Source organism: Candoia aspera, chromosome 15 (genome assembly GCF_035149785.1).
Source record: "Candoia aspera isolate rCanAsp1 chromosome 15, rCanAsp1.hap2, whole genome shotgun sequence".
Taxonomy (NCBI): Eukaryota; Metazoa; Chordata; class Lepidosauria; order Squamata; family Boidae; genus Candoia; species Candoia aspera.
In genome coordinates this window covers 9432199-9445083 of record NC_086167.1, presented here as the reverse complement: position 1 = coordinate 9445083, position 12885 = coordinate 9432199, and the positions used below count along the sequence as shown (strand labels likewise).

Sequence of the window (12885 nt, the reverse complement as noted above, 5' to 3'; positions counted from 1 at the left end):
AGGCCATTATCTGGGTGTGAATATGAACTGCCCCAGTTACCTGCTGGTTAACCCTTAGAGGGCTCAATGCTAATTAATTCAAGAATGCACTGAGTGGCTGTTTATAGAAGATATAAGTCGACTTCATGTAAAGTATAGGCGTCAAGGTATGTCTTTCCAGCAATGAATGGCACCGTTCCTAGAACTCATGGGAGGAAGACCAGTTGGCCTTGTTTTTATGGGATTTGGTTCATGATCCTTGTCCATCCTTCATTTCCATCTTCTACGAGCTCTGTTCAATTGCGACTTCCATAGCCCACCACACATTGTAGCACTCGTATCAATAGACTTATGAGGAGATGACCAACAGGCCTCAAGTATAGTGGATCCACTGGATTTGAATGGATGTCCATCTGTTCCAGGTCAGATAGGTTTCTGTAAAGTTCATTAGGATCTTTTACGGAAGAGCTACATGTGATTATCCCCAAAGCTAAGAAGGGGATGATGTTGATGGAACAAACACCATGGAGATAGAGCCGGACGTGGCCCAAACCCCGTGAGATTCATTATCCATAATCTTAGCTGGAGTGTCCATAAATGGCCACTGCGTCATGCTAATGTTTCTCGGAGAGAGTTTAGCTTTTTGATCAGTATTGATCTCCAGAATTGGTGATGTGTTTTGGCGGTTCTTGGTGCTGGTCTGAGGAATAGTTTGACGGGCCTCTACTCCATGTCATCACTGCCGTGGCAATGTTCTCACATGGAAGGTTCTCCTTGTGATCCCAAGAAGCCTGAGCTCTGGCTAAAACCCAGATGCCTATTCTGATCTTGTTTGTGTTAGTACATATTAGTACCATATTATTAGCAGAATAATATACGTGTTATTGGAATCTGTTTCTTCATTGTCTTCTCCCCCGCCCCCCAGAAAGCATTCCATGATTGCTCAGCAATGCCTAGGTCTCAGGAAGCGATCTAGGATACATGTTGAATGTTATGGTTCCTGTTTGGTGTAGGTGGTTATAGGTTTTGGGTGTGGTTTGAAAAGATGTATTTGACATATTGTAAGCCACCCAGAGTCTTTCTGAAGTTGGGTAGCTCTACCAAATGCAGTAATCAATCAATTAACAGAGATCTAGACACCATACTTGCTGCTTCTTTCTGCTTGACATGTAGGACTAAGGAAAAAATGACAATCGTTCCTTAACTCATACACTGAGTGCCTGGTGTCAGTCCTTCAGGTAAGCCCACCGATTATCGGAATGTGTTTTAAAAGCCCGTAGTGGTCCAAATGGAAAGGTAATGAGCAACAGAGAGAAGAGTGGGACCACAGGTGAAAGTCTGAATGATGTGGTCAGCTAATTTATCAGGTTACACTTGAAGGGAAAAATTAAGGCAGACTTAAGGAGTTGCAGATGAGACACAACCTGAAGGTAGAAGTTCAAAGAAAGTATGATCCAAACCGGATTTCTTTTGGTGCAAAGCTTACTTGAGATTGTTGAAGGGTGTATCCCACTGGTATTAAACCATGCCTTCCCCCCCTTCGTTTAGGAGAAATGCAATGCATTCCATTTAGAAGCTGGACCAAGGCTTAGAGTGTGTGAGATCACTCAAAGAAGCTCCAGGAACACCTTCTTACCTGCATCTTCTGGAAAATCTGGAACCAGAACTAAATGGGTTTTGGTACTTCAGGTTGCCTCGTAGGCTTGTATCTTACGTTGGATCTGCTGGGCCATTGAGAAAGAGGGTGCTGAATGACAGAGGCCCCTACATTGATCGAGCAGAATTCTGTGTGTATTCTCAACATAATTTGGTCAAAACCACAGCAGAAATGAAATACACCCATCTTTATGAATCTTCTCATTGTAGAAGCTTAAAGACAAAGGGAGGGGGATAGATTTCAAGGGGCGAAATGATACTGGATGATACTGCAGGACTTCACAATTAGAACAGAATGTTAGAATCTAGTGATGACCGGAGATTGAGTGTCAGAGCAAAATGTCCCCTTTCGTTCAACCCTACCTTTCTATCTGATGGAGCAATGGCTAGAATTATTGGAACGGCCACTGTGGTCCCATATTTCCCCAAATCTGCTACCATTACGACTGGAGAACAAGGCATTTCCCTTTCAAACTTGAGAAGAATTTAGATGCGTGAGTTCATAAATATGCTATGAATTTATTGCCACACCCACAGAGGCATCCGGAACCTGATGACGCTATTTGACATTCTCAAGCCTTACTTTTCTGGTACTGCGACTGGTTAACTGTGAAATAGGATCTTGGGGACAGAGTGCTTTTCCTCTGAGACAGGAAAGTTTATATAGCTTTGTATTCTTGATCAATTTGGGAGAACCACCGCAGAAATGAAATACATCCATCTTTATTAATGTGCTAACAGTAGAATCTAAGAGGTCAAGTGGGGGTGGGGATTGATTTCAGGGGGTGGAGGCATGGGGAGGATGCAGGAGCGTAACTAAAGGGGACAGAAGTAGACGTCATTGATCGAGCTAAGACCAATGAAGGAGAGCCATGGAGGAGGGGCTCTTTCCTGCTGCCCGACGGCAGGACAAGGATTCACGACTGCATTAACAACTTCCCGATGGTGACACCGACTTGCTGAAGGTCTTTCCTTCGTGTGTCACTTCACAGGTGTAAGTTGCATGCTTTTGATAGTCAGCTGCGGGGATGTTCAGGTAGCTGCTGGCAACATAGCTGCTGCCCTGTTTGGTGGCTTTGGTTGTCTCCACTCCAGCTGTGATCGGCTTATCATCAGCCTTCCATTCTACGGTGAGACCAGACGGGTAGAAGTCGATCATGAGACACGACAAGGTGGCCTCCTGTCTTTCCACCTCCTCCTGGGAAGGACCAAAGAGTCGCACTTGAGGAGGCACTGTGGGCTGACCTGGAAGAGAGGAAGATCTCATGAAGTCTCACACGGAACCCTCAAACTTTAACAGAGCACTGGTAGAAGAAGAGGATTGGTAACATGGACACCTAGACTGCCTCCTCAGGACTCCGGGGGAGGGAGTGGGGAAGCAAATACCTCAAGGCAGAATTTCTCAGAAGACTAGATTGGCAAGACAGTCCGGGTCATAAGAGGTGCTCTTCAGGGGGAGAAAAAGGCGGTTGGAGAGCTAGAGGGGAGGTTGGGACCACTTTGGTTGTATTCCGAAGGTAATTCTGATACCACAGGCGGCTCTTATACTGAATGGAGAAAATGGGTTCCCGTTAAGTGTTTGGTCCTGGAGCATAAACCCCATTTCCATTTTACTTCTCACTTCCAATTCTCTAAGAAGAACGTTTCGAAGAGCAATATTTTTCTGATTAGTTGAACACTGTTTACGCAGCACTTACCGTATTTTTCTATGCGTTTCTGTAGCAGACAAAGAAGAATGTCTCAACAGAACATCTGGGCAAGAGTGAGCCGTTAGGAAACGTCCCTGCAGCTTTCTGGGCAAGATTGGAGAAGTGGTTTGCCATTGCCTCCTTCCCAGGGCTGAGAGAGAGCGACTGGCCAAGGTCGCCCAGCTGGCTTTGTGCCCACAGTGGGACTAGAACTCACCGTCTCCCAGTTTCTGACCTGGTGCCTTAACCACTACCCGAACTATTTATTAGCAATGTTGAATTAATCTTGTATCTACCAGGCCAGGAAAAATGGGAAACTCACTGCCTATTCTATATTCAGATCCAACCCCTGCCTGTCCCCACAGCTGGTTTCTCTCCCTGTGTGTGTGAGATTCAGAGAGAGAGAGAATGAGAGAAATAAATGATTTAGAGTCCCTGAGCCTAAGGATGTTCGTTGTCAGTGATGGAACAGTCTACGACGTGAGCTCCTATCCAGAATCCTGTATTGTTTTCCTGGGAAAAAATATCTTTATGCACAAAAGAATTATAGGGCAGAAACAGAGTTGAGTTTCAAGGAATGTATCCTTCTCTTTGACTTCAACCCAGCTTTCGAAGAGTCTTTAACCTCGGTGCAAAAGGAAGTGCGGTCGACCCTCCTAACCCAGCTTTCTTTTGACATTTTGTGGAAAAGGCCTTACAGATCTCCAGTTGGTGTTAGATTCCAACTGGATGAGACAGGACTAAAAACTTATTCTGTGTTGGTTGGAGAAGTGGTTTGCCATTTTCTCCTTCCCAGGGCTGAGAGAGAGCGACTGGCCAAGGTCACCCAGCTGACTTTGTGCCCACAATAGGACTAGAACTCACCGTCTCCCAGTTTCTAACCTGGTGCCTTAACCACTATCCGAACTATTTATTAGCAATGTTGAATTAATCTTGTATCTACCAGGCCAGGAGAAATTGACCTCCCCAAAATAGCTGGGCCCAGAACGAAGAGGTTTTGTGAAACAAAGCCAATAATAATTCTCATGTTAGAGATCCAGTTTGGCTGTCCAACATTAGAATTTTTTTTTGGCGTCATTTTTTGGTGTGGTGGTTACGGCATCAGGCTAGAAACCGGGAGACTGTGAGTTCTAGTCCTGCCTTAGGCACGAAGCCAACTGGTTGATTTTGGGCCAGTCCCTCTCTCTCAGCCCTAGGAAGAAGCAGGCAAAGGCAAACCACTTTTGCAAATCTTGCCAGGAAATCTTCAGCAACTTGTCCAGGCAGTTGCCAGGAGACAACACTGACTTAAGACACCAACAATAAAATAATAAAAAAATTCTAATGTAATTTAAAGTTAAAACTTAAAAAAAACCCTCAGTTAAACATGTACACTAACTTGTTTAACTTAGTTTTTTCCCTGTATTTAATGAACCCTGCCATTTTAAAAGTCACATTTCAGTGATGAATATGGTTTGGTTTGGGAATATACTGAAGGCTTGAGAGGAAAGCTGCCTCAAAACCCCGTTTTGGCCCTTCTGATATTAACTTGAACCATTACTAGTACAGCATTCAGAAGTCTAACTTTTCAGTTTTACTTAAGCTGTAGCAATCAAGTTAGGATCAGCTTGTAAATCTGCAATCTATAATCAGTTTTTGCCAGTACAGTCCCCCTGAACCAAAAAGGACACCTCAAATGATTTGTAGTTTGCAGTTTGGCCAAGAATTCTAGATAGATTGAAATTGGCTTTAGTAAAGAGATACATGGAACAGAACACTAAGACAGAAAGGAACGTATCAGTCAATCAATCAGTCAATCAATGAATCAATCAATCAAGGATGCAACTGAAGCTACAGACTTTTGAATCTGGCCATTTTCAATTCCATAATGAAAGAAAAGGTAGTATAAATATACTCCAATAAAATAAATAATCTAGACAGGATCTGTATAAAACATTGCATTCCAAAAATTCCTTTGCTAATTTGTAAACAGTCGTAAAACCAGCAATCTGAGGAGTGGTTGCTGAGAATGAGAAAAGGGGCACGAATGCAATAGATCAAATATCTCCTCATCCAGAGTCCCAGTTCTAATTAAACATTTGGGAGTGCCCTGGTTGATTTCATTTTTTTTTAATTTAAGCAAAGGAACTGGTTGCCTAAGACAGGGAGAAAATGGATATTTTTCCTAACGGAATGAAGAGTTGATTTGAGGATAGAGGAATTAAAATTAGAAAGCCCATCTTGATAGGTAGCAAGTTCTGATCAGCACTAGATGCTGTCAACTATCAATCAACAAGAAAATCTCTGACATTGTTCTTACTGTATATTTTATTATCTATTGCTATGTCATATTTCCTTCACCCTGTATCTATGGTGTGATTTGTTTTCTAGGCAAAATAAATTAAAACAAAATAAAACAAGAAAAACCAACCAAACCCAGGAGTTCAAGCTGATTTTAGCCCACTGGAGTTTGAGATTTTGTCATTTTGATATGCAATTTTCAAATCTCTAGCTCCAGATTGGTCCTATATCATGTTTCATTTTATCCCATTGTGAAACTTCACCTCTATTTACAAAAATTCCTTTCCATTTACAAAATAAAACAAATGTGTAAACTCAATTCTTAAAAATCATTTTTTAGTATCAGAGCATTTTGCTTAGGATTGGTAAATTACCAAGCAATGCATCTCTTTAAATATGTTCTGATTTATTATTAGGTACTAATATAATGTGAATAATGTTTTAAGATTATTTTTAGATGATATACCAGGACTCCATGAACCAAAATATTAGTCACAGATCTTGACTTCTTTTTAAAACTGATCATTGGTGGACTTAACCCAAAAACAACAGTGTTACTTGTCTAAGACTTATTTTCATGGGGAAAAAAATCTATTTAGAATTTTAGAGATTATCATCAGCCTTCCCTCATTTATGTCTTCTATTCACATCTGTTGGCATTAGCAGGAGGAATCTTTGCAATTAGATAAAACGATGTTAACATTCAGGCAAGAGAAAAATTGAATATTCTTTTTAAGGTTACAAGTTCTATTTCCCTATTTTTTAAAACTGCAGCTGCCGTTTTCAGATAAAGCATGAAAACTCACACTCCAAAGTCTTGCAACACACACACACACAAAAACACAACACCTAGGGGGGGAAATTAATTAATTAATAATTAATCCCCCTCTGTAAACAAAGGTTAATCCCAAGGAAGGGTACATTGTACTTCAGTTTTAATCAGCTCAAAACAAAAAAACAAAAACAAAAACAGAAAAACAGTCTGTTGCTTCATCTATTTGAGAGTTCTTTCTGCAATACTAAACAGAAAATCTGAGCAACTTTTGAATGTGACCATCTGAGCCACATTGAAGATGCTACATTTGACACAGACACAGTTTGGGAAGGAAAAAGCAACACAAATCCAAAAACAGTTGGAAAACAATTGTATCTGCATTTTAAAGAGACTTACCTGTGGCAGTTAGCTGGGTTCCGGGCCCGAAGACATACACACAGTGAGTAATGGTCGTACAAAAATATTTCCTCCAGAAGTGTACTTCTGCTTTCTGATCTGAACCAGATCCACCTCGGTGGAGGGTTCTGACATGGCAAAGCCTTGGAGATATAAACTTCACATAACATTGGTGCAGAAATATTTGTAATTGGAGAATAATTGATTGGGAAAAATGAGCTGCTCCAAGCTGTAAAAGCAGGAAGCCACGATCTTGGAAATCCTGGCAAGAATCTCAACAGAGCACCAGCTGATGTTGCATCTCAAAAGCCCAGAATAAGCCACAAGTGGAAAAAACACAGATCTAGAAGTTATAACTAGGCTTAGACTGTCATACTTTGGGCACATCGTCAGGAAAGACCGATTGCTTGAAAAGGACCACACATTTGGTAAAGTTGAGGGCCAGCGGAAAAGAGGAAGGCCTTCAAGGCGATGGATTGATACAATTACAGCAACAAGGGATGCAAACATTGGAACAGTCAGGCACATGGCGCAAAGCTGAACAGCATTTCGTTCTGTTATACGTAGGGTTATACGTAGAGTTGTAAATGACTCAACGGCAACTAACAACAGAAGTTCACCCATATGAATATTGAACAGGGAGTTACGTAAAGCAGTTATCCTTAGATAATTTATCTGCAAGAATTAGGTCAGACTAGGGGTCAAGCAGACATTATATTTACCCATGTATTTATTTCTACAATTGATATGGCTGCCCACCTCACAGCAATGAACCTGGGGGGTGTACAAGGATTAAAACCAACAATGAAAATCAACAATCCAAATAACAGATGTCCGGTTGCAGGAATCATTCCTACTAACTACAGTGAAGAGGAGAACAATATAAACCAGTCCACAGTGGAGCTTACTCAACCTCTTGGCTCAAATGCCTGAGGGAACAGCCATATCCTTAAAGCCTTACAAGAGGCTAATAGAGTTGGGACCATCTGGATCCCTGGAGGAAGGCTGTTTTGCAGGGCAAGTGTTGCAATGGAGAAGGTACGACTCCTGGGTCCAGCGAGATGGCATTGCTTAATGGAAGGGACCCAGAGCATGTTAGTTCTGGTGGAGTGAGCCGAAACAATTGGAGACAGGCCCTATGTCATGCACAACTTTATTGGTGTTAACATAGTATATAACTACCATCTTAAATATTGTTGAATTATAGCCCAACATACCTCAGTATTATCTATACTGAAAGGGAAAAGTAACTTCTGAAGGGCTATAGGTTTCACACACCCTTCATGAGATGTTTGCAGAGATTAATCTATTCCAAGTGGTTTCCACCAGCCTTGATCAGTTCAAATGACAATTCATTTTCCCCCCTTTTCTTCCTATCCAAACTTTTCCTTTTATTTTTTTGACAATTCACATAGTACTAGAACACTTGTGATCTCTATTTCTTTTCTTGGATGGGCACTTCCAGACATTGGAAAATAAATATTTAATTTAATTAACTCATTAACCAGTTTAGAGTGAGCTCTTGACTCAACCTAGATGTTTTTCCTGAAAATAAACTTAATTTCTTTATTCATTGTCTGGGTCATTCTACTGATTTTTTGTTGTTGTTGTTGTGGGGCTCAAGAGCATAGACCTTTTTTGGGGAGAAATATCTCTAGTCTGTAACCATAATTTGTATGTTGCAAAGTTTACAGATTTTCCTTGTTTTTTTTCTCTAGTAGTTTTAGCTAAGGGTAGGTGATAATTTTGCTCAGTTGCCAATGTTTTCAAAATTCTGCATTTGCAGGACAGAAACCACCAGGACAGAAAGTAAGATAAACTGAGTATGAGAGAGAGTGATTCTGATCAGTCTTCCTTCTTCATAAAGGATTTTGAATGGTTAGCTCCAGATTTGAATCCTTTCACTTCCCCCCCCCCCCCATATGCTATATTAAGGTTTTCTGACAATTCTTTTTCTGTACTAGCTACCTAAGATAACAGAATGCCTGATTCTCTTAATACTAGTAAAGAATGCTTGTTCCTATTGACTATGACCAGTGCAGATGGGCAAGAATTGTTTTTTTTTCTGCTTTTATACAAATAGGTGAAAATGTACTTGCTGTTTCATAAATAAGGTAGAAAAAAATGAAGGTTTTTAAAAATTAAAACAGGACGATGCAAATCTGTCAGATTTGTCCATGTTTGTTTTAACATACCAGGAGTGACAATGCTTTCAGCTTGGATTTTATTCACAACTCCATCACTCATTTTGTAGAGCGAATCTGCTCCAGCTGTTTTGGGTTGAATCCAACACCCTTGCTTCTACTAAGGTCCTTCTTCAAAGTCGTAATTCACTTTGCAAAACTTACTCATTTTGCAGACACATTTATATTTCCACATTTTTCTGAACTAGCAGGCAATTGGATAGCATAATCTATTAAAGCCCTTTGCAATGGGCATCCTATTTTTCCCACTAAGATAATCTCCCAAATACAAAGAACACTCTGCTCAAAATGTAATCTATTTCCATGAAATCCCATACAACAGCATGGATCCCACATTCTTTTGCAATCCATCATCAACACTGCTCTTCCATTCCCAAATATTTGCTTAATACTAATTTATTTCAGGAATAAAATGATATCACTGGTTTCTTAAATACCCCCACACTCGAATAATTCAGATTGTAGCAATCAGTCATAACAATTGAAGAGGGATTAAAACCATAGGGAAGTTGCTTCCCTTCCTACCTGAATTTCAGGTCCACCGTGAGCTTCCTTTGATGTTTTGAATCTGAAGAATTAAGGTGCTCCCATCCAGGATCATTCCAAATACTTTGCCAAAGAGAAGGGCTGTCATTGTAGCATCCTTGACAAATAAAAGGCAGAGGCAGAGAGGAAGACACTGAGAAGTAGGTAAAACCGGTCCATTTTGTCCAATGGATCGTACCCATGAAAATCTTCTGCTGGGAAATAGTAGGCATTTTGGAAAGATCCCTGGGCATGAATCCAAAAAATGAAATGCAATTTTCTTTCGATGCAGGACAGTGGTTGTTCTACAGGAGGTCTTGCTCTCTGACTGGGAAAATTATAATCCATTTAGTGCTGTTTTTCTCCATTTTCCAAAGAACAGGTTCTTTTATATCCAAAATGGCATCATCCACATATAATAGGAAGGTTCTAGAAAGACTGGGGAAGCCCCAGTATATCCAGAAGTATGGCAAATCTTTAGAGAAGAAAAAGTAAACAAAGAAAAGTGCCCTGAAACTCCTCTAGAAGGCACATTTAGTGAACACACAATACTGACAATCTGAGCAACAGAAACAGAATCAAACCAACATCCAGGTACAATTATTTGTGGAATGTAGGCTCCTAAACAGGTGTGTTGTGTGACATTTTGTTGTAAACCCAGTTTAATAATTGGTTAATCTTGGCAGAGCTGTGCTCCTGATTTACCTGAAAAACACAGTGGTACCTGTGGCCTAAAAATAAGAGCTTAAAAAAAAAAAGAGGGTGACATCCTGTTGTATTTCCATAACATTTGCCTCATGCCATTAATATATCCATTAGAGAAGTGTTATTCAAAATGGCTTCCATATGGCCAAGTGGCCCCATTTCCTGGCCATCCAGAAGATCCAGAAGACTTCCACAAAAACAACCGCAAGAGAGGGAGGGAAAGCTATGTAATTGATGTAATCAAGTAAAGCCCAATCCATACACACCAAGCTTGAATACTTCCTTCTCTGCTTCGGAAGGCAACTGATAATGCTTCAGGAACAAACATGCTTCAGATCCATCTGGTATTTTCGGAAACCACAGAGAACTGTTTTTCTTACCACATGACTTCGCATTTTGTATCTAACAGTCCTCAGGTGGGGAAGGAGAGATGTTCTCCCTGTCCATTACCCAAACATCTGTCAGTGATGTACAGTTAGTGGCTAAAAAGGGATAGGTGGCGAATTTGAGGTTGTTATTAAAAGAACAGTACACATGTAGAAACAGATTTTCTTAGAGTTCGACATTCATTGTTAAAATCAGGACTGGAGAAGACTTGTAAGCCAGTAATCCAAAGCTCTGCTCAGTGCAGGAAATTAGAATACTTCCAGTATGTCATGACCCCGTTGCAAGGCACAAAGAGCCTCACAACGTGGATCATGATCATTAAGGAAAAGGGGAAGGAGATAATTAAAACAGTGCTTAATCCAAGCACCCAAAGCACCCACACCCATGGACTCGTATGCAGCTGAAGAGAAGGGCTTCAGATAAGCAGCGATAAGCCGCACCTGGTGCCCTGGAGGACACACCGGAACCAAGAAGACAAGGAACGACACCGGGAAAACGCCCACACAGCCATCAAGGAACCCATCAAGAGGGATTGGGGACAATGAAGGGTGGAGGAGCACGGGACCCCGCAAGAGGGTATAAACAGGGCGCATCACCACCGCACCCCCGTTCCCGTTTTTCATTCTGTCAGCCACCATTCCAATAAACCAGAAATCCTTAATACCCATTAAGTGAGTCCGTGTCTTATTGCGAAGTGAGCCTGACCCTGACACAGTAGATATTTGTACAGTTACTACTGGGGAAAAAAATCCACTGAGAGGGAATTCCACCACTTTTACATTATAGGAATGCCCCCAATGGAATTTTTTTTACTAATTTACTGATTTGATGGAAGACCAATCAATTCAGCTTAACCTGATTACATTTGCCAATATTTATAACATCTTGATTACTATTAACTCCTAAGAAGCTATATATTAATTTTCATTCTCTGGAACAACAATACATCCTGAAGAGCAACACAACACACTTTAGCAAAAAAGAAATTTGCAAGTTTCAGTAAATTGTTCAACCCCCCCCCCCCCACACACACAATTCTCACTTGAATACCACTCAAAGTTCAGTAGTATGGAAGTGCCAATGATCAGATTTGGTTTATGATTTCTTTTCAAAACATTGATTTGTTTCTATTCAGAATTAGATTTTGATCGTTAAAGTTAAATTGATGTTAAAACAATTACATGAAAAACACAGAGCTTAATTACCTATTCAGTTTGGGGAAAGGTGCTTTTACATACACATGGAAGCAACTGAACTGCCATATTGATTTGACCATTCAAATCATTTGGACAAATTGATCTAGTGAGTTTGGATGGATGATGAGATTTGAACAAACCACCTTTCAACGGTGAATTGACTGTTCACACAACCCTACACAAAATGAAAAAACTGTGCTGACCTTATCTCCTATGTGTAATAATTTTCTGAATTTTAAATTGTGAGGTGGCTATTCCAGTTCAATAGCACAAACAAAGTCTCTTTTTTATGCCAATTCTTACTCCAAGACATCCAGTATATACTCAAAGATGAATGATTAAATTCCTACCCAGATAGGTTCTAGGAGCAATCTGTAGTCCTTAACTTCAATACTTGTACTTTGGACTGCTGAAATGTGATGGTACTAATACATAATCAATTGATTATTGATTATATTAATAAAATAATGGGTTAATAAATAATAAATAGTGATTGCTCATTTCCATATCCAGCCAGAGCATCATTTTGATTTTGCCAAGGGGATACTTTGGTTGATGCTTAGCTTGACCAATCTGTGGACAGAACATGGTGTCTTCTTGACCTATTTCACCACCTGCTGGCAAGATCTGGCCTTGGAGCTGTTTTTTCAGTTGCAATCTGGGCATCAAAGCAGCAAGAGGTTATGCTCATAACTTGGTTCATATCCCCCTCTGATGATTCTGAATGGTGCTGCATGTTCATCTTAAATTGCCACCTTTCTTTTGCAATCCAGCACTTGCAATGGGATGGATTTTCCTGCTTTGGAGAAGTCCTGAAGGTGGCAGCAGAATCAAAGAGATGCCAAAGGCTGCTTGGCTTTCTATCTTCCTCCTCTGAATAAAACAGAGGATTAAAAAAGATGCATGACTACCAGTATAGGTCAAATGTGAAGGCTGTTACTACCATTTCTGGCACTCAGAAGTCACATAAAGAAGAAAAAGAGAAGAGAAAATAATGCATCTGCTACCCAGATGCTAAAAATGGTCACTGGGGAATAAACACTTTTTGCTTAGTGGAAAAAAAAAGCATCTTGTTAAAAGAAAAACTCATCAAA

The 12885-nt window shown here is 40.4% G+C and overlaps 1 gene segment (V, D, J or C); it reads right to left on the bottom strand.

Annotated features, from left to right (window-relative positions):
* Positions 1–2360: 2360 nt before the first annotated feature.
* Positions 2361–12885, bottom strand: part of LOC134505774 (immunoglobulin lambda variable 5-39-like) — a 29062-nt gene continuing 18537 nt past the window's right edge. Inside the window, 2 exon segments of the V gene segment in view lie at positions 2361–2880; positions 6775–6816. Of these exon segments, the coding sequence occupies positions 2564–2880; positions 6775–6816 (359 nt within the window).